This window comes from Osmerus mordax, chromosome 21, assembly GCF_038355195.1.
Source record: "Osmerus mordax isolate fOsmMor3 chromosome 21, fOsmMor3.pri, whole genome shotgun sequence".
In the NCBI taxonomy this organism is placed as follows: domain Eukaryota; kingdom Metazoa; phylum Chordata; class Actinopteri; order Osmeriformes; family Osmeridae; genus Osmerus; species Osmerus mordax.
Genome location: NC_090070.1, coordinates 2,146,954 through 2,170,068, shown reverse-complemented (window position 1 = coordinate 2,170,068; position 23,115 = coordinate 2,146,954). Strand labels below are relative to the sequence as shown.

General features: G+C 40.6%; 3 protein-coding genes across 4 annotated transcripts in view; all 3 read right to left on the bottom strand.

Moving 5' to 3' along the window:
* Window positions 1-4,042: 4,042 nt before the first annotated feature.
* On the bottom strand, window positions 4,043-6,236 carry ccsapa (centriole, cilia and spindle-associated protein a). Its single transcript, XM_067259372.1, has 4 exons — window positions 6,159-6,236; window positions 5,154-5,551; window positions 4,647-4,993; window positions 4,043-4,332 (listed from the first exon to the last, which is right to left on the bottom strand). Exons 2-4 carry the CDS (start codon window positions 5,512-5,514, stop codon window positions 4,153-4,155), a joined length of 888 nt encoding a protein of 295 aa, XP_067115473.1. The 5' UTR covers window positions 5,515-5,551; window positions 6,159-6,236; the 3' UTR covers window positions 4,043-4,152.
* A 6,962-nt stretch (window positions 6,237-13,198) lies between these two features.
* LOC136965039 (actin, alpha cardiac muscle) lies at window positions 13,199-16,549 on the bottom strand. Its single transcript, XM_067259025.1, has 7 exons — window positions 16,469-16,549; window positions 15,610-15,749; window positions 14,738-15,062; window positions 14,469-14,630; window positions 14,160-14,351; window positions 13,889-14,070; window positions 13,199-13,738 (listed from the first exon to the last, which is right to left on the bottom strand). The coding sequence occupies exons 2-7, from the start codon at window positions 15,736-15,738 to the stop codon at window positions 13,595-13,597; spliced, it is 1,134 nt and encodes a 377-aa protein (XP_067115126.1). The 5' UTR covers window positions 15,739-15,749; window positions 16,469-16,549; the 3' UTR covers window positions 13,199-13,594.
* Window positions 16,550-18,451: 1,902 nt separating this feature from the next.
* The window catches only part of nup133 (nucleoporin 133), a 33,752-nt gene continuing 29,088 nt past the window's right edge, over window positions 18,452-23,115 (bottom strand). The window contains exons 19-26 of one of the 2 annotated variants that reach the window (XR_010879274.1): window positions 22,236-22,369; window positions 21,970-22,128; window positions 21,705-21,840; window positions 21,176-21,294; window positions 20,941-21,068; window positions 20,791-20,855; window positions 18,859-18,947; window positions 18,452-18,692 (exon numbers count right to left, since the gene is read on the bottom strand). Coding sequence is in view for 1 of the 2 variants with exons in the window: in XM_067259014.1 (XP_067115115.1) it covers window positions 18,556-18,692; window positions 18,859-18,947; window positions 20,791-20,855; window positions 20,941-21,021; window positions 21,176-21,294; window positions 21,705-21,840; window positions 21,970-22,128; window positions 22,236-22,369 (920 nt within the window). In the remaining variant the exon portion in view is untranslated. The remainder of the gene's footprint in view (window positions 18,693-18,858; window positions 18,948-20,790; window positions 20,856-20,940; window positions 21,069-21,175; window positions 21,295-21,704; window positions 21,841-21,969; window positions 22,129-22,235; window positions 22,370-23,115) is intronic. The other variant, XM_067259014.1, reaches the window with a different exon arrangement.

Sequence of the window (23,115 nt, the reverse complement as noted above, 5' to 3'; positions counted from 1 at the left end):
CAGCATCATATCAGGAAAATGTTCAACGTCCAAAATGAATCACTGGATGCCAACATTGATAATCTGATTCTGAATATAGTTCTTCATTCCGTGCCTCCATTCCCTTGGTACTCACACAGCGTTCTTGCAGGTTTCAGTTAGTAAAATTTAAGACCTTTTAAAGACATTTTAAGACCATAAAGATTGAAATTTAAGACCTACACGACGCATCACCCCCAAAAAAATTCAAATCAAAGAAATTCAAAAAAAAAAAAAAAAAAAAAAAAATGAATTCAGTCATTGAAAAAGCATAAATGTAATTGACAGATAAAACAATCACATTAGTACTTTTGGAAAAAAAATTGGGCAAAGTTTGCAGCGAGCCTTGTACCTGGAGCTGGGTACCGCTTGTAACCAACAGCGGAAATCGCTGTGATCTAGCCATGTCTCGTTGAAAGTACACTTTCCCATTTTCCACACGTAGCCGAACTTTAACAAACTCTGTGCAAGCGCAGACGTATTACGCGGGCAGGTATTGCATTTATAACAGGATTTGTAGTTTTATCACCGTGTACATACCAACACCAATATCCCCCAGAAAGAAATACAACACACCGAACCAACGTTCTGAGGGCAGCGTTCTGCTGGTTTCGTTTGTAGAGCTCCGCTTTGTAGGCTGCGACTCAATACTTTTTTTTGCTACTTTGTCATAACTTTCTGCGGCCAGCGGTTCTGGAAATGAACCAGGGTAAAACCTTTTTAAGACCTGACTAAATGAAATTTAAGACCTCGGATGAAAATCTGGCCTTTTTAAAGACGTTTTAAGGCCTTAAATTTAAAGTTCCGAATTTTAGACTTTTTAAGACTTTTTAAGACCCCGCGGGAACCCTGCTCACAGGACACCTGCACTGCAGTCCACTTAAAATGGAACGGAAGTTGCGGACCTCAAATCTAGAGGTATTCCATCTGGCTTAGAAGAAAAGCCTATTGAACTATACGCATGCCCTCACCAGGGCTAGATCAGCACACCCATCTGATCATCCTGAGAATAATCCTATATTCTTATTTGATACTGTTGTGGGCCGAAAACTGGATAGAACACCCCATTCTAGGCCTATCTAGGGAACTAGATGGAAAACTACCAACTGAACGAGTTTATCTTAAACTATAGGCCACTAAGCATAAAACCTAAATAGCACTATTGATTCCACGATCATGTAAGAGAAATGATCGTGTATCAGAGGTCATAACGAGAACATTACATATTTGAGTACAGAGACAATTAGCATATGAATACAAATCTTCCATTGAAGGACACTGAGTGGGTCCTGCTGACCAGATAGTGAAAGATAGCTAACGAAGACCAGACTTTGAACGGCTAGTACAAATAGGCCCAGATTTCTGGGACCGAGGCAAACTGACAGACACTGTTCAGATCGATAACTGAAAGTTATCCACACATGCTAGGGTTCAATGTGACGAATTATGGGATTTCCTGTGGGGTATAATTGCTTGTTGAAAATCATGTTTGGGAGGTTGGCTCACGGCAGAGCAACCTAGCGAATGTGTCCCTTGTTTGTTGATGTCAATAAACGAGACTTTTCATCTGAACTTGAACTCAGCCTCTCCGAGCCTTTCTTAAGACGCAACCTGGTTCTAGCGGAAGCTAGCCACCACAATACAATTTCTAACCTCCCAAGAAAATGTTTACTTGGTACTGGCACAGATTTCCAGACTCATGATTTTCTGGAATTCTTCATCCACAAAAAAAGAAATCAGTGACCAATTACAGACTAGCCATTGAAATATGGACCTGATTAACTAATCCTTAATAACAAGATCCCTACAAAATGAAGCTGTCTCTCCACTTCAACCCTTTCTCTATTGAAAGGGTTGAAGTCTCTATTTCTCTATTTATTCTTCAAACTAATGGCATCTAAAGCCCATCAGCTTCCTTCTTGAGCCCCTAATGGACGAATTACTTCTGAATTCTCAACTCTGATAAAAGACACTAAAGATGCTAAATATATGGTAGTAATGGTAAATTAAGGAGATAACAGTGCGGGATTGGGCTGTCTTATATAGATCCCCTCTCCTCTGGGACAGACTTCCTGTTTCAGTCAGGGGGGCAGACATGATTTCTGTGATTAAAGCTTAATTAAAAGTATTTCTCTTTAGTCAGTCCTACAACTGAACTGCTGCACTAGATCACATGTAATCATTGGGGACCTCACCCCTATCCACTGATATTGCTTGTAAAAAGGGCAATACAAATACGACTATATTAGATTTGATTAGATTCTCTCTATTGCCCCTGATACTTATATAAGACAGTGCCATCATACACTGTAGACAATGGCTGGTCGATACGTTAAATATTCTTGACCACACTAGGACACTAACAGGACAAAGTGTATCAAGCAACAATGCTTAATGTTAAATGCTTTTTCTACTACAATATAAAAAAAACAACGATGGAAATAATCCAACTGCTGATGACCTATTCAAATACAATTTATTCAGCATAATTTGAAAGTGGACAAAATATGTAGTGATTGGTTTTAAATTCAAATATAGTGATCAAAATGTAAACTTTTTTAGCTGAATCCAAAATGTATACTTATTAAAAATACTTTTATATATTCTGATACTTTAGGTATAGCTTTTGTTCACAGTCCAATCAATTACTATATCCCAAACTGTGTTGTTTTTACAGTCTAGGAATATATTTGAGAGGTTTAAGGGAACAAAACGGTTCTTCTTCTCTTTACTATCACACACAGCATAGGCAAAACATTGGTATAATACATGCAGTGGGTCTATACCAGCTAGCATAGTAGCAAACCTGATCACGACAGTGATTCAAGTTAATTACATTATTACATCACATTTTACATGTTTAATTAAGTAGCTTGTGGGAATTGAGCTTTATACCCAAAAGACCTTGAAGATGTTAGATGGGCTGTAAACATTTTTAAATGAATATTATGCACAAAGTATCCAGAAATACAAATAGTGTGTAAACTGAGAATCACTGACAACTCACAACACGGTACACCACTTTCTTAACATCAGCCCTCATAATTATAAGAAACTGAGTTTCACTCACAATTCAGAAAACAACTATCAAAAAAGTCCAATAATGCAAACTCAATCAGGACAGTTATAATGAAGTGAAGGACTTTGGTGAGCAAACATACAGTACTTTATGATTCTGTAACTCTTTCATCAATACCAAAATACATTACATACAGCAAGTCAAAACTGTGGTGAATTTAACAGCTATGTTATAATGTTAAAAAACAAAATATCTTCTTTGAATTTCTAGCCATTTAATAAATTTCTCTTGTGAATGTGTATGGTTTCATCAATACCACAAAAACAATGCATGTTATACTGTAATTTGCTAAAGAAATTCATGTTAAGACCAATTTGCTGGAACACAATCAAGTATGTGTATGTATAATAAAAGTATGCTACACTTAACTCTTCTACTAAAAAGTACAAAAAACGTCTTGCAGTATTGGAATCGATGTTGATGTCAAGAAAGACAGATAGATAGATATATCGTATAGTATTTACTGTATAAACCCTATAGACTGAATTAGCTCTCAAATGCTCAACAATTGAACTTGTTAAATGTTTGTGTCCTTTCTGCTAAACCATGAATACACCTTTGTTCATATTTTAATACCATTAATAAATGCAGCTGCCTATGTGAGAGAACCTAAACACCAATTAACTGTAATATAAAGACTCAGAGATAAGATACATTCATAGAGTAACATCTAGTGCCAGTGGAATAAAAATGAAAAAGCTGGTAATTGAATAACAATATCATACATCTAGTTTCAGACAAATTCCACAAGTCAATAAAAAGTATGTGAAGTAGAAAACACAGGAGATACAAGTCATAAATTCAACTAAAATCGGGCGTAGATGCAACTTCAATGAAGTAACAACACATTTAACCATTGTTTAAAGATCAGTATTGTTAGACGTGTTGTTACCTCAACCGCTGTTGGCTATAAGCATAAAGTTAAAAGAATAAAAGGACCAAACCCCTTGAAATATAAATCATTCAACATATTTATTTGTCATCCCATATTTAATGAGGAATATGATGTTCAGATTCATTGGCAGACTGTGCCTGATACCTGTGTCCTGGGCACTCTACCTCAACCTGGCAGAGAAGCAACGCATGTACTCAGTCATCCAGCGATCCTCTGCGACCGTCAACTCTGAGCGCTGCATCTTCTCAAGGTCAGCTGACCGTGCCCTCCTGCGATCCAGGTTGGAGCCCTGTTTATCTGACTCCCGTCTGGTTTGGATGCTTGCGTCTGACATGCGGCCCTGGGTGGAAAGAGGTGCCCGGTGGGTCAAAGGAAATGAGATAGGTGCTTGCTTTGGTAATAAATACCACTGCTCTATTATTAATAGTTTCTGGGGGGAATGTTAAAAGGACACACTGCTGTAGGTTCTCTTTCAATGTCTCTGGTTCTGATACAAACCAGAGTTTGTTGTGTCTCTTCGTTGATCCATAACTTCTTACATGAGGAAAACTGTTGTCCTGTATAACCAGCCATCTATAGGTTCCTCTTTAATGTTAAAAAGTCTGAAGCTCAATATAATCAAATTTGACATCACATCTACCTAGACACACTAACCTCGTTTGGGGTCTTTCTGACAGAGGCCATGTGTCTACCTGTCCAGTCGGCCTGACTGAGACATTGCTTGTTCTCCTTGCTGGTGGGAGGCTGGCTTTTTGCCCTGATGGTCTTCTGGACAGGGATCTGCTTGTCATCATGGAGACTGTCTCTGTAACCTGGCTCAGACAGAGGGGTGCGAAGGCGGTGGCAGCGTTTAGGCTGCATCCTCACTGTTTCCTCATCTGAGGATCCGTTGTCTAATGGTCTGTTGTCAGTCTGTGTTTCATCTGACAGACTACTGCTCAGTAGAACCTCCTTTCCAGTTCCCTCATCTGATTCAGTCAGTCCATTCTCAATGACAGGTTCTATAAAGAGGATAAAATGCTGTTACATTTAGGATAACAAATTAAACTTTAATCTGAAAGTACACAGTAGTCTGTTATGACTCCATGTTAAAACAACCTATTGGAAAATTGACACATTGAAGTCAAAACAGCATAGTGAAATTATTTACTAGTTACAAACCTGAATTAGGCAAGTTATCCAAGACATCGGTGTAAGTAGTGTTCAACTCCATCTGATCATTCTCAAAATTAAGTTCCCTTTCTGGAGCGTCCTTTGGTACTGATGACCTTTCTTTTTTCAACTCTAAGGGTGTTGAGGTAACATTTATGGGCGCAACTTTGTTCTTCATATTTGGAGTTGATCTTCCGCTGGAGTCCGAGCCGCTATCCCATCCCTCCCACACCCACGGCTTGTGAGCATGCTCCATCACTCGACGAGTTAACCTGTATTTTAATGAGTCCTCATAGTATTTGGAAAATGTCTCCCATTTCGGATCTCTGAATTTCTTCATGTACTCAGTCCGGATTATTTTGGTCACCATGTTTCTTGTTACTGCTACTGAGTAAAATCCTCTTAAACTAGAAGAGATGGAGAGGAATGAAAGATGTGTTTATATCTCTTCAATTGACTATAAGGCATTATTGTCTAAAACCCCACTGTTAAACTAAGCTGAATTGCAGTCTAATCTACAATGAAAAAAACAAATGATATGGTTTCCCCCTCCCCCTTCCACTAGCCTATGTCATCTGAAAACACCCACTGTGGTTAACACCAGCAGCGACAAGCAAAATGTCCATAGGCTTCTGTTTTTAAAACTATATCAAGCATATTATAACACAGCTGCTATAGACGGAATCATTTTTCTCAAAAATATTGTATTAATTAAACAACGGCCATCTAATAAATAATGAATTTCCCTTTACCACATTTTCAGGCTACGAAAAGATGTCATAGGAAACAAAAACATTTTGTGCTGGAGATTACAATATATTTTCTGTGACCTCCCGAATATTTGTTTATTTTAAGCGTTTTAAACCGCTGTAGGTTTTGACTGGTTGTATACACAAAGCTACTTTGAGGGTTTGTCAATCGTTGGCTGCACCTGGCTTCTGAGTTTTAGATAGACCTGTTTTTATGACTGCTTAGAGCTGTGTAAATAGCCTAATCAAATGACAGAATACTCACGACTAGGATTGTCGAAACCATGGAGCTGCTGATTGCGTCGATGTTTCTTTCACCTGGGCGCAGTAGGCTAAAGCTCCGTATGTACACACGGTCAGAATTGTTTTGTGCTTATAGGCTTACCAACCCCCCCCCCCCCCACACACACACACACACACACACACACAAACTCAGGCGTCTTCATTGTGGAAAAATACAGCAGATAATCATATTTTTGGTCTGCAGGAACGAACCGGCACACAACATCCTCTGGGTCCAGTTCTCAACGAATAGCACTTGAATATTGATAGTTGCGAGCAGGTGCTGTGCGCATGCTCACAAGAGCTTACTCTCACCCCTCATTCTGGTGATGCTATTGTGAGAAGCAGGCTCTATAATTGCTTGAACAGGTGAATACATAGACTATAAAATGCATGCTTATCCTTTGAGCCAATATACTGTGAAACATACATAACAATTCATTTGAATCAGGGGGGTATTCGTCGTAGCTCGCTAAGCGGTTTAGCGAGCTAATTTTCAGGCTAAGATAAAAAACGCCCCTCTTTTTGGTTCGTGGAAGCAACTTTCGATAAATCACCATAGTAACATCAATTAGCACTAACCTGCTCCAGAGCAGGCTAACGTAAGTGTAGCTGGATAAGCTTGCCACACCCCCAGAAAATAACATGGCAGCTCCCTTTTTGAGAGACCCAGTTGACCAAGGAGCTATATTTTAGTTCGATTAGCTTTCTATACCAATAGAGTTCTTCGCGATTGCCAAGAACCTTTATTTCACACGGATGAGTTCTTGTTTGAGCGATATCGATTCAGCCGACATGGACTCATTTATTTGCAAGACCTTCTCGGGTCGTACATTGCAAATATCACACGCCGCAGCAAGCTTTATGCTTTATTATGAGCTATATACTGCTGTATGTGAATATGTAACGCTATGTTTTACGAAATGTCTTGTCTTATCTGTTGTACCTGTGCTTTTTATATGTTTCACTGTGGGAGAGTGGGAAACGTCATATCGATTCCTTTTTATGTCCTGACATGTGAAGAAATTGACAATAAAGCTACTTGAAACTTTAACTGTGCTTCAGACTGCATAGCCTTGACGTTTTTTGCGTCAGGTAGGCTATAGGCTACATTTTTATACAGTATAGGCGATGCAGAAAACATTGGCAAAGCCGCAGCATGCGTTGCTGTAAGAAAAGTGTACTTGGCGCTTAACCAGCTGATGAATCAATTCATCATATTCCCTGGCCATGTCCCAGTCAATGACATCAAACAGGGATTTACACATATGCCTACATGCATATACACATATATAGTACATGATATAAGCGCAGTAGCCTACATATATCCTCATAATTGTCTATGAATATCAATTTGATACTCTTTGGCCTTGTTTTTATTTAGCCTACTTATTCTGAAAGAGTTGAGATCATTATTTTCGCTAGCAAGATCTCATTCGATTATTAATTTCCATTTAGCCTATACCAGCAGGCACAATTAAAGAAATGTGATCTGATTGATTGGGGTAATGAGGCACTTAAGATGAGCCTATACATTGCCCCAAAACTTTCGCATTTAGCTTATCGGCAATATTCCCCCAAGCTGCTTGTTTTGCTCTGGCAGCGGTGGCGGTGTTTGACTTAGCCATGACAATATGCTTATTGCCTAGAGACTCATTATAATAGTTTGCTCGGATGGCGAGAATAGCCTATCACCGCTCTCTCTTTCGTCTTTTCCGCCATCATACCGTTAGAAAATCACGGTTTTGGTGATCGACCTTTCCTGCCTTTTGAAGTAGGACGTGCACGTGCAATTTCCCTGATAAGTTTAGCCTGATTGAAATTAACCACATGATTTGGATGCGGATCAGCCGTTGACGAACCGATATTTGCTGTTCTCACCCATCTCGCTAATGTTAACGGGCTAAAGGGACAATTGATTAACTTAGCTTCAACCCTTACAACGAACGGGGCCCAGGTGTGCTTGAGCAGGGAACAATCCAAAACATACAGAACGGCAGACATTGAGGACCAGGTTTGAACACCCCTGGGCTGCGTTTCCCGATAACGATGGATCGTAGCAACGATCGAGCAAAATAACGAAACCATCAATATTTCTTACATGCGTTTCCCAAACATGCTCGTAAGGAGTAGGCTATCTATGCGCTTTCAAGAGCTACGAATTTTTAAGAGACACTTTAGCTAGTCTCTTTGGGAACGGCCAGTAAAACTAAGATTCGTCATACGATGGATTCTACGATCAATTTAGCCTTACGACGCTTTCGGGAAACGCAGCCCTGGACTATAGGGTGAAATTTGGACACTTGGATTTTAGTTCACCGTTTACTTGTTCTAGTCATGACTATTCCCTTACTTAAAACATTTAAAACTAGAGCGGGTACAATTTCTGGGGAAATTGTAGGGTGTGCTCGCTTGCAGGTGGGTCCGTCCCCTTAAGTTTTTCCCATCCAGTGATATGTTCAAGCACTTAGCCTACTCAAGAACCCCCTTTGAAACAAGCGAACCCCCTTTGAAACAAGCTACTGTAACAACGTTGTCACCGGCAGTATTTCAGATGGAATCGCGATTCAAACAGTACCATCTGCTAACTGAAAATATGCCCCCAAAAACGTAAATAAGCTTTACATCTATTTAGGGAGAAATGGCTAATTCAAAAGAAGGCTAGCTGAGTGAGGGGATTGTTTGAACGCGCCAGAAATGAGCACGTTTGTTTTGACAAAGTTTAGGCTGTGGCACTGAAGCCAGCGACGCACCACACAAGCTTGAGTTTAAACGTTACATACATTCTTTAATGTGACATTATTTAATGTACATGCGAGTCTTGATTTGCTTAAATGTACATGTATGATGCTGCTAGTAGTATCACGGCACAATACGATACTCGCTGTGCAACAGCACATCAATCCATGCGTCGTTGCTAACGTCTGCTGACGTAGCTAGCACTGAGTACCCTTAGTTGACTAAAGGCACTTTTTGCCACAAAAACGTTGTAACCTCCTAAACCGTGCAACGGAACATAAATAAAAATACAAGCAACGCAATCGTATGGAAGCAAATTGTTACCAAAATTCAATTTGAAATGTAAAATTTGAAAATTAAAATGCATTTCCAGAAATGCATTTTCATTTTAATAACGTGGCTGCAAAATCGTGACCACAATTCAAATTCAAATGCATTTCCAGAAATGCATTTTCATTTTAAGAACGTGGCTGCAAAATCGTGACCACAATTCAAATTCAAATGAATTTCCAGAAATGCATTTTCATTTTAAGAACGTGGCTGTAAAATCGTGACCACAATTCAAATTCAAATGCATTTGCAAAAATGCAAAATGAACGAAAAAGCATTCTGAGCGGCGCAGCAGAGTGACGTCAGTAGCCGCTCTTCTTCAACTCCCTGCTGACCGAGCTATCCATCTTGTTCGGTAGGGGGCGGTGTGCACATCTGCATTGCATTACATTGCAAATGTGCCGGGAAATTGATTGAATTGCCGGGTCTTTAGAGCAGCGTTCCCCAACCGGTGCCCACCAGTCCGCGGACCGGTACCGGTCCGTGGGTCATTTCGTACCGGGCCTCACAAAAAAGAACTAGAGAGGATACAATTTCTGGGGAAATTGTAGGGTGTGCTTGCTTGCGTCGGTTGCACAGGGGTCTGTATATTTTATATAAAAATGCATCGGGCCTACTTATTATTTATAAAGATTACATAGATTTAAAAGCATCTTTTTTTTGCTGCTCATTTACAACTCAAAATACGAGTGAAGTGTAGAATGAAATATGATGTCTTCTCATTTCCCCTGCAAGAGGCAGCTGACAGGCTGAATCAAAACGAATACATTTGGCAGACCGGTGTAAAAATGGACCTAATCTCTATGACTTGAACGTCCTTTTAAGTTTTCCCTTCTCGTGATATTTTCAGGAATTTAGCCTACTCATATTGCATTCATTCATAATAAAGAACCCCCTTTGAAGATTATTCTACGACGTTACCGGCAGAAGATAGAATCGCGATTCAAACCGTACCATCTGCTAACTGAAAATATGCCCCCCAAAACGTAAATAAGCTTGACATTTACTTAGTGGAAAATCGCTCATTCATAAAAAGCTCACTGGTAGCGATCATTGTCAGTAACAACGCAAAATGCGATATAAGGGGAGTGCCGAACATGTTCTGTCGCCGTTTGACTTCCTACAGCTGTGTAGATGTTTTTGTAGTGTCTCGCGTAGGCTACAGCGTTGCAGTTATACACTGGATTGAAACCACAGGTAATGATAATTTCACCCACAAATCGTTTACTTGTAATCTAATGTCATAATAAATCCTACAACGAAAATGTATATGTGAGGAATGTTTATTTTAACGATTGAAAACAGATACATCATAGACCACTGTAGTATGTGTTGCCCGGGCAACACAGGCTAATGTCATGATGCTAATACTTCAGTGAAATAGTAGACTACTGTTTCCGAAAGTAGATGTACTTCCTTAATAATATCAGCTTATATTGTACATTACACATCACAATTGTGTGTCATATCACAAAGTAAAATGAGTAAATAGTTATCACCCTGGCCTCTTTTCTTGTGGCGTTTCTGCAGCTGCCTTGCAGTAAAGCTATAGTTAGCCTAGCTATCCCCCAAGTTAACAGATGTGAAACGAATGTTCTGGCAAAGGTAGTCACGCGTGTTTTCGTGACGTTAGTGACGCAGTGACGTTAGTAACGTCAGTGACTGTGGCTAGCAAATTAGCCACCGTTAGCTTCACTTTTCGCCACAAAAACTTAACCTACGCCCAAACCATGCAACGGAACGTAAATTCCAATAGAAGCAACTCAATCGCTACCAAGACGAAACTTTTGACACCTACGTTGTCTATGTAGGCCAAGTATTTACTGAGTTTTAGGGGGGCAAAAAGAAATAAAAAAAATAAAAAAAATAATAATAATAATATATATGTGAGAGAACAAAGGTTGTTCTCTCGCCGAAGGCTTGAGCACACCCAATTAATAACATTATTTCCTTTTAATTGATTATCAGAGTCTGAAAGACGTTTTATTCTGAAAAATGATTCTCTCCTTCTCCGTGGGCCTTTCCCCCTGAGCAAAAAAGCTCTGCAAAGACGTGTTTACTAATTTTTTTGCAAGTTTGTGGGCTTTATTGAACGTTATCATGCGCGTCTCTTCCTCTTGACACATGACAAGTGATAGTTACCACTCAATGAAGCCTGTTTGAGACAACAACTCTATCGGTGTTTTGGATGAAGGCTATCCTGAGATCGCCACTAAAGCACTGAAAACCCTGCTTCCATTTCCAACATCAAGCGGGATTTTCTGCCGTGACAGCAATCAAACAAAATTTTGGAATAGGCCTGAACTGGATATAAGGAACGCACTTCGGGTGTCACTGTCGTAGCTTATAGTCACACACAACAGTGGGACTGACACATCGAAAGCTAGCTAGTAACAATATAACGATGGAAAACCAGGCTAAGAAACTTAAAGATGGGTCAATTGAAAAAACGGCTGTTTATTTTACATAAAACTCAAAAAGCTATTTTTCGCTCAAATCAGCTAAACTATTTTTCTCGCGCGCTCGCATTAGGTGTGGAAGTCACTAACTAGGATCACGTCAAACCCAGAATGTACATGCATTAGCAGCGCAGCTGTCCAGGGCCTATCTTTCCTCCCAGTCCGTTCTGCCGGTCCGTGAAAATATGTCTTACATGAAAGCGGTCCGTGGCGCAAAAAAGTTGGGGACCGCTGCTTTAGAGAACGCATCACAGACCATGGCGCTCCCTCAAATTGTGCAAACACTGTTAGAATTAGCTGAACAGGTAGAATCTAATGATATATCTGAGTCTGATGCCCGTGACCGAGTAGAACAAGTCATAGAGAGCTTGGCTGCATACTCTGCCGTCACAGATTTACACATTAATAGTAGCTCTGCCACTGTTTTATTCATTGTTTGACATCAAGTTGCTCAGTCTGTGATGCGTCCTCTAAAGACCCGGCAATTCAATCAATTTCCCGGCACATTTGCAATGTATTGCAATGCAGATGTGCACCGCTCCCTACCGAACAAGATGGGTAGCTCGGTCAGCAGGGAGCTGAAGAAGAGCGGCTACTGACGTCACTCTGCTGCGCCGCTCAGAATGCTTTTTCGTTCATTTTGCATTTCTGCAAATGCATTTGAATTTGAATTGTGGTCACGATTTTACAGCCACGTTCTTAAAATGAAAATGCATGTCTGGAAATGCATTTGAATTTGAATTGTGGTCACGATTTTGCAGCCACGTTCTTAAAATGAAAATGCATTTCTGGAAATGCATTTGAATTTGAATTGTGGTCACGATTTTGCAGCCACGTTCTTGAAAATGAAAATGCATTTCTGGAAATGCATTTTAATTTTCAAATTTTACATTTCAAATTGAATTTTGTTATCTATTTGCTGGGGCATGTTTTGAAAATTAAATCTCAAATGTCTATTTCTTTTTCATTTAGTCATTTAGTAGACGCTCTTATCCAGAGCGTCTTTCATTTTAATTAAGTGAAAGATTGAGCACTCTTGAAGAAAATTAAAATGCAAATAGGATGATTGATTACTAATTTCATTTATGAGTCAAATAATGCAGCAACATTCTTAAAATGCAAATGCATTTCTGGAAATGCATTAGCATTTGAATTTTGGTAACGATTTGCTTCCATACAATCGAGAGCAAGACGAACATTTTGACAAAGACGTTGTCTATGTAGTCCAAATATTGACTGATCCTTAGGGGGGCGAAAATAAACAATAATAAATATACATGTGAGAGAACAATGGTTGTGCTCGCCGAAGGTGTGAGCACACCCAATAAACAAGCGTCTCATCCACCTTATAACATTCAGGCTACATATTATCTGGTACTTATCAATGTCCTATGAGGTTTACATTGGCGCGTCACAGCACACCAAATGCTCGTTTGGTGGGCAGGCCTACACGGAATTCCATATCAACAAATCCTAGAAATAATAAGCTACAATATACTTGAAAATGTTTTTCATTTTATTTTCTCTGTTGACTTCTTTTTGGTTTATGGTCTTTTGACTCGTGTACAGGTGTACAGTTATCCGGAGCCCACACCGGGTAACCAGAGAAAACAACGCGGTGGGCACCCTCTGTCCCTCTTGGTTATTCCCAAACAGACTGTGCTCACAAAAATACCACATGGACATCATCAATAAATAACATTTATGTACATTTTACATTCACATGTTGGTATTTTCCTCACACGCCGTGATGTTGACGTTATTTTCTCTGTGTACTTTCACTGTGTAACGCGTTGTCACAATGTTATAGTTGTAAAAAGTTGTCAGTCGAAAGCAAGGCTATGCACCATTGCTTTGATCCTGAACGAGATGGGGACAGGTGACAGTGCAATTAGAAGCACTTGCGGTGGACAATGCTGGGACCTGCCTCGTCGTACTCCTGCTTGCTGATCCACATCTGCTGGAAGGTGGACAGGGAAGCCAGGATGGAGCCACCGATCCATACAGAGTACTTACGCTCAGGTGGAGCAATGATCTATAAGCAACATAACAATTAGATACGATTATGGTAGTTCATATACACTACACAATTAATAGCACACCTTAACTAAATGTACAAAATGTATTTTGTATTGACTGCCTTTCTACGTAAAAGTGGGCATATCATAAATTATATGGAATTCACCTTGATCTTCATGGTGCTGGGGGCCAGGGCTGTGATCTCCTTCTGCATACGGTCAGCAATACCAGGGTACATGGTGGTACCACCAGACAGCACATTGTTGGCGTACAGGTCCTTACGGATGTCAATGTCACACTTCATGATGCTGTTGTAGGCAGTCTCGTGAATACCAGCTGACTCCATACCTGTTTAAATTTACATTGATAAGACATAGAATTAAAAGGTTGTCGAATTGGTTTGGATACTACTGAGGCTAGTGGAATGTAATACGCACCAATGAATGAAGGCTGGAAGAGGGTCTCGGGGCAACGGAAACGCTCGTTACCGATGGTAATGACCTGACCGTCGGGAAGCTCGTAGCTCTTCTCCAGGGAAGAGGAGGAAGCCGCGGTGGCCATCTCATTCTCGAAGTCCAGAGCCACGTAGCACAGCTTCTCCTTAATGTCACGCACAATCTCACGCTCGGCTGCAAGGAGACATTGCCGTCAGTGCGTAAAGGTTATCCATGCGCACCTTAGTTTTGAGCGACACATAAACCACAGTTCGAAACAGAAAATATAGCCTATGTGAAGAGATAGCTCACCAGTTGTGACAAAAGAGTAGCCACGCTCGGTCAGAATCTTCATGAGGTAGTCAGTCAGATCGCGACCAGCCAGATCCAGACGCATGATGGCGTGGGGCAGAGCGTAACCCTCATAGATGGGGACGTTGTGGGTCACACCATCACCGGAGTCCAGTACAATACCTGTAAACAAATAAAGGGTTAATTCAGTAGGCTATGACAGACTCTGATCAAGTTTTTAAACTTTAAACTGGTCAAAAACTTAAACTTGTTACTTGTAATCTATTTACCTGTGGTACGACCGGATGCGTACAGGGACAGCACAGCCTGGATGGCCACGTACATGGCGGGAACGTTGAAGGTCTCAAACATAATCTGGGTCATCTTCTCACGGTTAGCCTTGGGATTAAGGGGGGCTTCAGTGAGCAGTGTAGGGTGCTCCTCGGGGGCAACACGCAGCTCGTTGTAGAAGGTGTGGTGCCAGATCTTCTCCATGTCGTCCCAGTTGGTGATGATGCCATGTTCGATGGGGTACTTCAGGGTCAGGATACCCCTCTTGCTCTGAGCTTCGTCTCCTACGTAGGAGTCCTTCTGGCCCATACCCACCATCACACCCTGAAGGATACAAAACAAGAACCATTTAGACATAAGAGTATAGGCCTATACGGAATGTCACAGTCCAACGGTACACTACTCCTGTACTCATTCGGAACTAACTCAACACTTTCGACCACGAAAACGTGATTTGTCATTGATACTCCCCTACATAAATCAATACATTGTAAAAGGTTCAATTACTCACAAAGTTCAAGTTTATTGCCATTTGCAACAAGGACAGGTATCCTACATTCTCTGGTCCTGCTCCTCCTGACAGATTCGTAGCGTCCCTTCTAAACCTTTAATATAATTTTATTCTAAACTAAAGAAATCGTAATTCTATATGCGCTGCTATTCTGATGAACAATATTTACAATACAAATAAAATATTGAATCATTGGTCCACAGAATAATAATTCACCTAATAACTGAGAAGAGCCTACCTCAACTAAGTTAAACTAAGAATAACATAAGCCTGTCTGTACATGTGAAGTGACTTGATCTGGTAGTGTTGTGAGATGGTGGGTTCTCTGTGTATATGTCAGGACTGAATCTCTTCACATACCTGATGACGAGGGCGACCGACAATGGATGGGAAAACAGCCCTAGGGGCGTCATCGCCGGCGAAGCCAGCTTTGACCAGGCCAGAGCCATTGTCGCACACCAAAGCGGTAGTCTCATCGTCGTCACACATCTTGGTGGGTTCTGTGACAAGACAGAAACCAGATTTATTGTGATGAATTATGCAACGAGCCTTGTAACAGCCACAAGAGTATCTTAAATTATGTTAGATGCCCCAGACATAGGCTAGAAACAGTTTACTCAAGGGGAGTGTTAGACCATGCAGAAATCATAGCTCGAAGCTGTTCCCGCAATTATTACGACGCTATTTTGGTTGCACGTATTTCTTTATAGTGATGAAAACATTCAACTGTATGGAGAACAAAACAATTAAATAAACTAACGTTATTTAGACCTAAAAAACAAAACTTGAGTCAGCATTGAAGGGCCATACGCCCTACCCTGCTAAGTGATAACATCGGGTAGGTTACAGATTCTAAAATTACATCAATATGGAAATAATAATTGAACTCTGTAAATGAATCATTTAAGATAACCAAACTTTCTTTTTCGTTTTTGATATGCCACTTGTCATGCAAAATGTGTTAATAATTATTCTGCATTGACAGATCAAATTGTTAATGGTTTTGAAAGTAAACTTTAGCAATCAGATGACTGCCAAGTCCTTTCAATAGCCCAGTCCTGAAGTTCATTATCTTTGTTGAATTCTGTTAACATTATCCAGAGTCCATGATGCAGGCTAAGTAAGTTCCCGAGAGAGCAAGACATCCACTCCTCGTAAATATTCAATGCTGCTGCTCCCTCTTAAGCAACAGCGTGGTCTTGTATTCCACAATTCTTACCTCTTGTTCCTGCCTTAGAAGAAGCTCAGTAGAGAACTGGTTCCAGCTGGAGAATGACATCAACCACCGAGAAGCTTATATACTCTGCCGCCTTCCCAATTTTTTTCCTCTCCTGACAACCATTAGGAATGTCCATGTATTCCGCAGGAATTCTCCCTACCCTTCATCCATATTTGGTTCTTGGATAGATGCGCAAAGGGCAAGCTGTGTGCGAGCGCTCAAGCGCCGCGCGCCTTTAGTGCGCAGGACTGTCCATAAATGGAGAGGTAGTCCCGATTCCAAAACGAAGTACTCAGCCCGTGTATGGAGAGCCAACGGTTGTAATCCGTCGTACTCCTGCATGGCATTGTGAACACAGGCGCGCCTTGAGGCAGGACTACACACATCCATATTCTATGCTATATCATAGGAACGCTACCTTTGCTCGTCTGTTTGCCACTGACCAGAACGCAACTTGTCAAGGTAGCCTATTCTAATGCATTGTATTGTATTTCATTTATTATCTCAGCTATAGTTTATCAGCCGCAAGTGTGATATTCTCTAGAAAATATTGGCCGAAGTGGTCCAATACAATAAGGTTTATATATATATTTCGTATTATTTTTTTTTATCACACAAGCATTTTATCGATGCTTATGTTTGAAAAAAGAAACTTCACTGGATTAGTGATAACTACTGGTAAAACCTTTAAAATATTTTAAATACTAACATAGTAAACAGCCAAAGCATAAGCATTCATTTACACAAGTTTGCTGAAAACAACATGGGTATTCCATGAAAGGAACTTTAATCTGCATCAAAAGGGCGAGGGGACCGTGAGGTTCTGTAAAATTTGAGGTAGGGGTGTGATTCTTTTAAGAGCTGAGATAATCGTAACTTCCGCAATAGCTGAAGTGGCCATGCTCCAGTTTCTGAAAACAGGGAGTAGGTGAAAGCGGATAGGACCCTCCTGAAACACAGCTGAACAGCTGCAGCCCCTCTACCTCACCCTATTCCCTTTTAGACTATATATGCATTCAAATAAGTGAATGTTGGTTCCTGTTTATCCAGCTGTTAACTAATATTTACTGAGATATTATACTATGCGGAAGCTATATTATACTTACAAACTGTGTTACCATATGACTCAGAACAGAAGAAAATGTTACCTCCATACCATACATAACAATAAATACCTCTACCCAAATATATATTCCACAAGGATGTCTAGAGATAAAACAGGATTGGGGGTCCTGAGTAGTTCGTCTATTACCAGGATCACAGATAACACCCGTTTAGTTGCAGTTAAGTTTCTCCCCAAAGGAATGTATTTCAATATTACTTGAGTTTTATTATATATTTGAAATCAATTAACTTCTTGGCACAACTTAAAAACAACCTTTGCAAATATTTTTTTTAGGTCTTTCCCATATAGGGACACAGAAAACTGCTATAAAGGCAGTGGTAATTTATTGTGGATGTCCCCAATTTAACCTCCTTTCCCTATTTTTAGGTGGCTGTAGACACTGTAGAGGCCATCTGCTCCTACCATCACTGAAAGTGGATCAGCTGCACACTCCTCTCTGGGTGGGAGAGACACTCAAGGAGTTTAGGTCCTGCTATTTATAATCAACATCTGCACCACCAATGAGCAGAACCCTACACACTATGCCACGAAAGAAATCTAATATGGAGACTACCAGCCAGTTGTAGGGTTACTTTATGTGTATGAGTTTGTTGTTCACTTAGTGATAGCTTATCATTTCTACCTTTATTAAAAACCAATATACTCAATAGTTAACAAGCTGGTATTTTCAGGTACTCGATGGCCAAACTACCTTTTTCTTAAAGTCATTTTTTGAGTCAATTTTCTAAAATATTTTCTTTAGGTACCAGTATAGAACAAATAAAATCATGTAATTTTCAATCTGTCTAAGTAATATTGTTTGTACATTGGTGCAATTGTGTATCCTGTTTCTACCATCAAAAAAACTGGAAAAACAATTACAGAAATATGCAATTTATTTCAAAAATGCAATCTTGTCAATCAAAGGATGACAAATGTGTGCCCATGTGCAACTGTGGAAGTGGGTGTCCGGGTAAAGGTGTCAAATCTGTGCTTGCAGGTAATGTTCATAGTTGGCGCGCAGCACAAACTCAAAGTAGGGCTTCGACTTCAAACTTCCCAATTCCTCATATTCTAGCAGATCTTTAACATCAGGTAGGTAAGTCTGTAGAGGAACTCCTAGAAATGATGAAAGAATGTAAGAAGTACATCTAGGAATGTCACGCACAAGTGTAAACCAAAAATAAACCAGAAATGTTTAATATAAAAAACAAAAACATTAACACTCAGTCATTTAATTAAATAAATATAAAATGTTCTATTTAATATAATAGCCAGTACACACCTTCTTGAATGAGTTTGAGGAGGATCTTTACAAATATGCTATCCTTGGCAGCCTCCAATGGATCATCATTCCCATCAGAAGATGACCAGCTTTGGTCAACAGAGACAAAAGGCCAATGTCATTACAACTATTCAATACAACCACATAACACATTTCAGGCTATGATAAGTTGTTGTTCTGGGAGTCAGGTGGCTGAGCAGTTAGAGAATCAGGCTAGTAATCAGAAGGTCGCTGGTTCGCTTGCCGGTCGTGCCCAAAAAAAAAAGACGTTGTGTCCCTGGACAAGGCACTCCACCCTACTTGCCTCGGGGAGAATGTCCCTGTACTTACTGTAAGTCGCTCTGGATAAGAGCATCTGCTAAATGTAAATGTTATACCCCCGATGGTATCTTTGAATGATTGCTGTAGTACATTTGACTTCCATTTAGCATAATAGCCTCTCCTAGGGGTGGAACGGTATTCGTACCGAACCGTACGGTACGGGCGTCACGGTTTGGTGCATGAAATTACACGGAGAATACACTGTATAAAAATAAATAAAACTTGCGTGCAAATTAATTAATGTAATGCGGAACTACTGTTAGATACTCATGTTCTTTAGGGACATCTAATCTGTAGCTCTGATTGGCACCGCCGTGAGTCAGAGATAGGCTAGCTAGCAGCACTAAGGACGAGTATGGCGAGTGGTGGCGCCACACGAGAGATAGAGGACCCGCCGGCCTTTTTAAGATTGCAAGTTTGGGAAAACTTCGGTTTCCCATTTAGTTACAGTAGTACAGGCGAGAGAGTGGTGGATAAGACAAGCACTGTGTGTCGGCATTGTTCAGCAGTTGTGGGCAGTGACGCGCAGTCTGGGTACGCAAAGTAGGCACTGCCTACCCTGCCAAAATTCAAACGTAAAAATGTTTATTAAATCATTTTATTTAATAAACTTGTATTTTTACTGTTTATGCAATATGTGTGTTATTCCAATTGTTACGTTACGATGACAAATGTAGCAGTTACGCATAATCAAATAGGCTACAATTTTTTTTTGTAGAATAAGCCTTTACTGTCCGTTCACTGCGGACGACAAGCACTTCGATCCTGTATTCTTCAACATGTACGTTGAAAAGCACAACTCTGCTGTGCCTTTGCACGTAAATATGTTATGCCAGTAATCACCTACGTTATGTATCAAACATGAACCAATTAAAATCGAGATATTACTGGACATTTGCGCAGCTAACGTCATTACACCAGCTACATTGTAAGCGTAATCCCCGCAAAATTCAAGTCAAAATGACAGCAGCGGTGTCTGCCGATATCACGGAGTTGAGGAATTTCTCCAAGCTCGATTTTATTCAAAAAATTAGGTAATTAATTAGGTAATTAATAGACTTGCCTTCGGGAGAATGTCCCTGTACTTACTGTAAGTTGCTCTGGATAAGAGCGTCTGCTAAATGACTAAATGTAAATGTAATTAGGTAATCTGTCTTTCATAACTTGTGGGGTATGTGAGTGGAAATACATATAACATGCTAACATATGCGCTGGCGTGTGCTAAATGACTAAAAATATCCGACGCCATCACCCAGGTGTGCCAATCACTGGAACGAGACCAAAAAAAATGTCCAACTTCTCCTCCCTACAGTGCTTAACCAGCCATTAGATACAAATAGGGCCAAAAAAATTACTGACGCAATTGGAATTTACATGTCATCTTCAATGCGCCCATATTCAGTCGTAGAGGAACTTAGTTTGTTTTGCTTTTCCCTCCGTTGTACCGAACTCTTACCGAACCGTGATGTCTGAACCGCGGTATGAACCGAACTTTGACTTCAGTGTACCGTTCCACCCCTAGCCTCTCCCCTCTACTCCCATTGTTTGACCACATCTTAACTTCATATAGGCAGTCAACAGACAAAACTTGTGTAGAATGGGGGTTCTTACTTGTCTTTCTTGAGGGCTTTGCAGAGGATCTCACACTTGAGTGCCTCTACGTCCACGGCATCCTCCTGCAAAGTGAGCACAGCCTGTCAGAGACCCCTGAACGTCTCCTGACTGGTTCAACTAAACGTGCTGAGAAAAGGAGGACGGTACCTTGTCTATATACTCAAGCAGATCCAGAGCCTTCTTAAAGTCATACTCATTAGCTCGTCTGTTGTCATCGCAAATGTACAGCTGGTGTCAGGGCAGAAAGGTAGGAAAGAGGTTGGTCCAAGTAGAAACTGTAGTTTCAGTTGAGTGGTTAAATTGAGGTAAAGGGATGTGAAATTGCAGGTAAACAAACTAAACTGTGAGCACTAAGCAGGGGTAGATGGTGAGTGTTTCTTACATTGATCAGGTTGTGAGCGCTGAGCAGAGGCATGGTGTTGGGGTTCTGTTGTTTGTCCTCCAGTAGCTGTTTGGGCAGAGTCTCCTGGTGTAACAGGAACCTCTCTTGCTCTACAATGTCTGGTACACACACACATCTATACGTTTTATATCACCCATGAAATTTGCCTGTTGGTTAAAGGATGCTACAATGCAGAAGATAACATAACATTTTGACCGCTTAAAAGTGAAAGAATATCCCTTGTGCTGCCTTCGGGTCACATGACCCAAAGGTTCATAACGAACCATCGTTGTGTTTACACAATTTTACCCAATACAAAAACAAATAAAAATAATTTTATTTTAACCGTTGCAATGTGTGGGGTCTGAGACAGCCCAACGGTTAAAAGAAAATGCTTCACTTTGTTTTTGTATGCGGTAAAGTTGTCGCAATACGATGGTGGGTCACAATGACTGATGGGTCAGAATGACCCGAAGATAACACAAGGGATATAGGAGTTCTCATTACAAAGTAAAATTTCAGCCTTTACCTTCAATGTGTTTCTGCATGGCTGCCTCAGGCATGTCTGAGGCCAGGGCAGTCAGCTTGCTCAAAGCCATCAAAGTCTTCTTCTTCACAAAGTAGCGGGTCTCCATGCCGGCCTGGCTGTACAGGGTTCTGTGAGCCTGCACAGGTTAAAGGGATTCCCTCAAGAATGCTGTTTGTACATGAAGCAGACTGCAGTCGGACACCAAGCTAGCCGAGTGCGCGAACAGATGTAGGTCAGGCAATGAAAAGGTGAGGGTTTTTCTTACACTCTGGAAGTCCTGGCCATGGATGTGATGCAGCCAGCTGAGATGTTGGTGGGCCTGCAGGAAGCTGGCTAGCTGCTGGTGCTGGGCGATGGGCTGAGACAACAACTTCCCTCGCTTCCCCTTCTCCATATACCAGCGGAAAAGGAAGTCTGCAAAGTTCTACAAGAAAATTATGTGACAACGTAAAGTCCACTTCTTCCTGATATACAGGCTGCCAAATGACAAGTTTACAGAAAACTTTGTGGTGTGCGAGATGTTTTGAGTACCTGGTCAGCAAACTTGGTCATGTAGTGCTGTAGCCTGGTCTGGTTGTCTGTTAACTCACACATCTGGACCAAGATGTCAAAGTCGCAGTACTTCTCAGCCAGTGCTGCCGCCCACTGGTACTGACCCAACTCCACTGGAACGCAACCGTTCATTAACCGTTGGAACATCAGTTGTGTAAGTGTCATAAGTGTAAGTTACACTACCATGCCAAACTAGGCCTGGTAATGCAAAAGAGCAATAGGTTGATACCGTAGCAAATGACGATGTACCGTTAAGGTAGGTCTAATCAGTCCAGGTAATAGTTGTTTGCAAAAGGCACAATGTGATTGAACAGACCTACATAAAACACACTGAGAAATGAATGGTTGCTACAAAAGCAGGGTCTTCTGTTGCATAACGAAAAAGATCTGTATAGCTCAGCGCATACTTAGAGATTCTGACTGCAGATCCAGGTCTCAAGCTCAAATATCGTATTTTTCGGAAATAAAACCACGGCTTGTACCTCGATTTTACAGTTTTCTTGAGGTTGTATGGCTTATATTTCGAAGCGGCGTATAGCCCGGTTTTAGAAAAAAAAATGGCTTTGTCCCAAGATACAGAATGTGCAGCTAATTTAATGCTAAACACTAGAACAGGGGCTTATTGAAAGAGGAATTATTTACTGTGTCGTCTCAGTTACACTATCAGGGCTTGGAAATAGTGACTTGCTAAAGTAGGCAAATGGCTAGTAGAACATAACATTTCATAATAATTTCAGTAAATCAAACAGCTGCAAGACCCAGTGAAATGTTATATACAGGTAGCAAACCACTAGCTAGCATTGCTAACAACATAATTCAATAAAGCTAATTCAACTTCAGTAGGCTATGCTCAGGATTT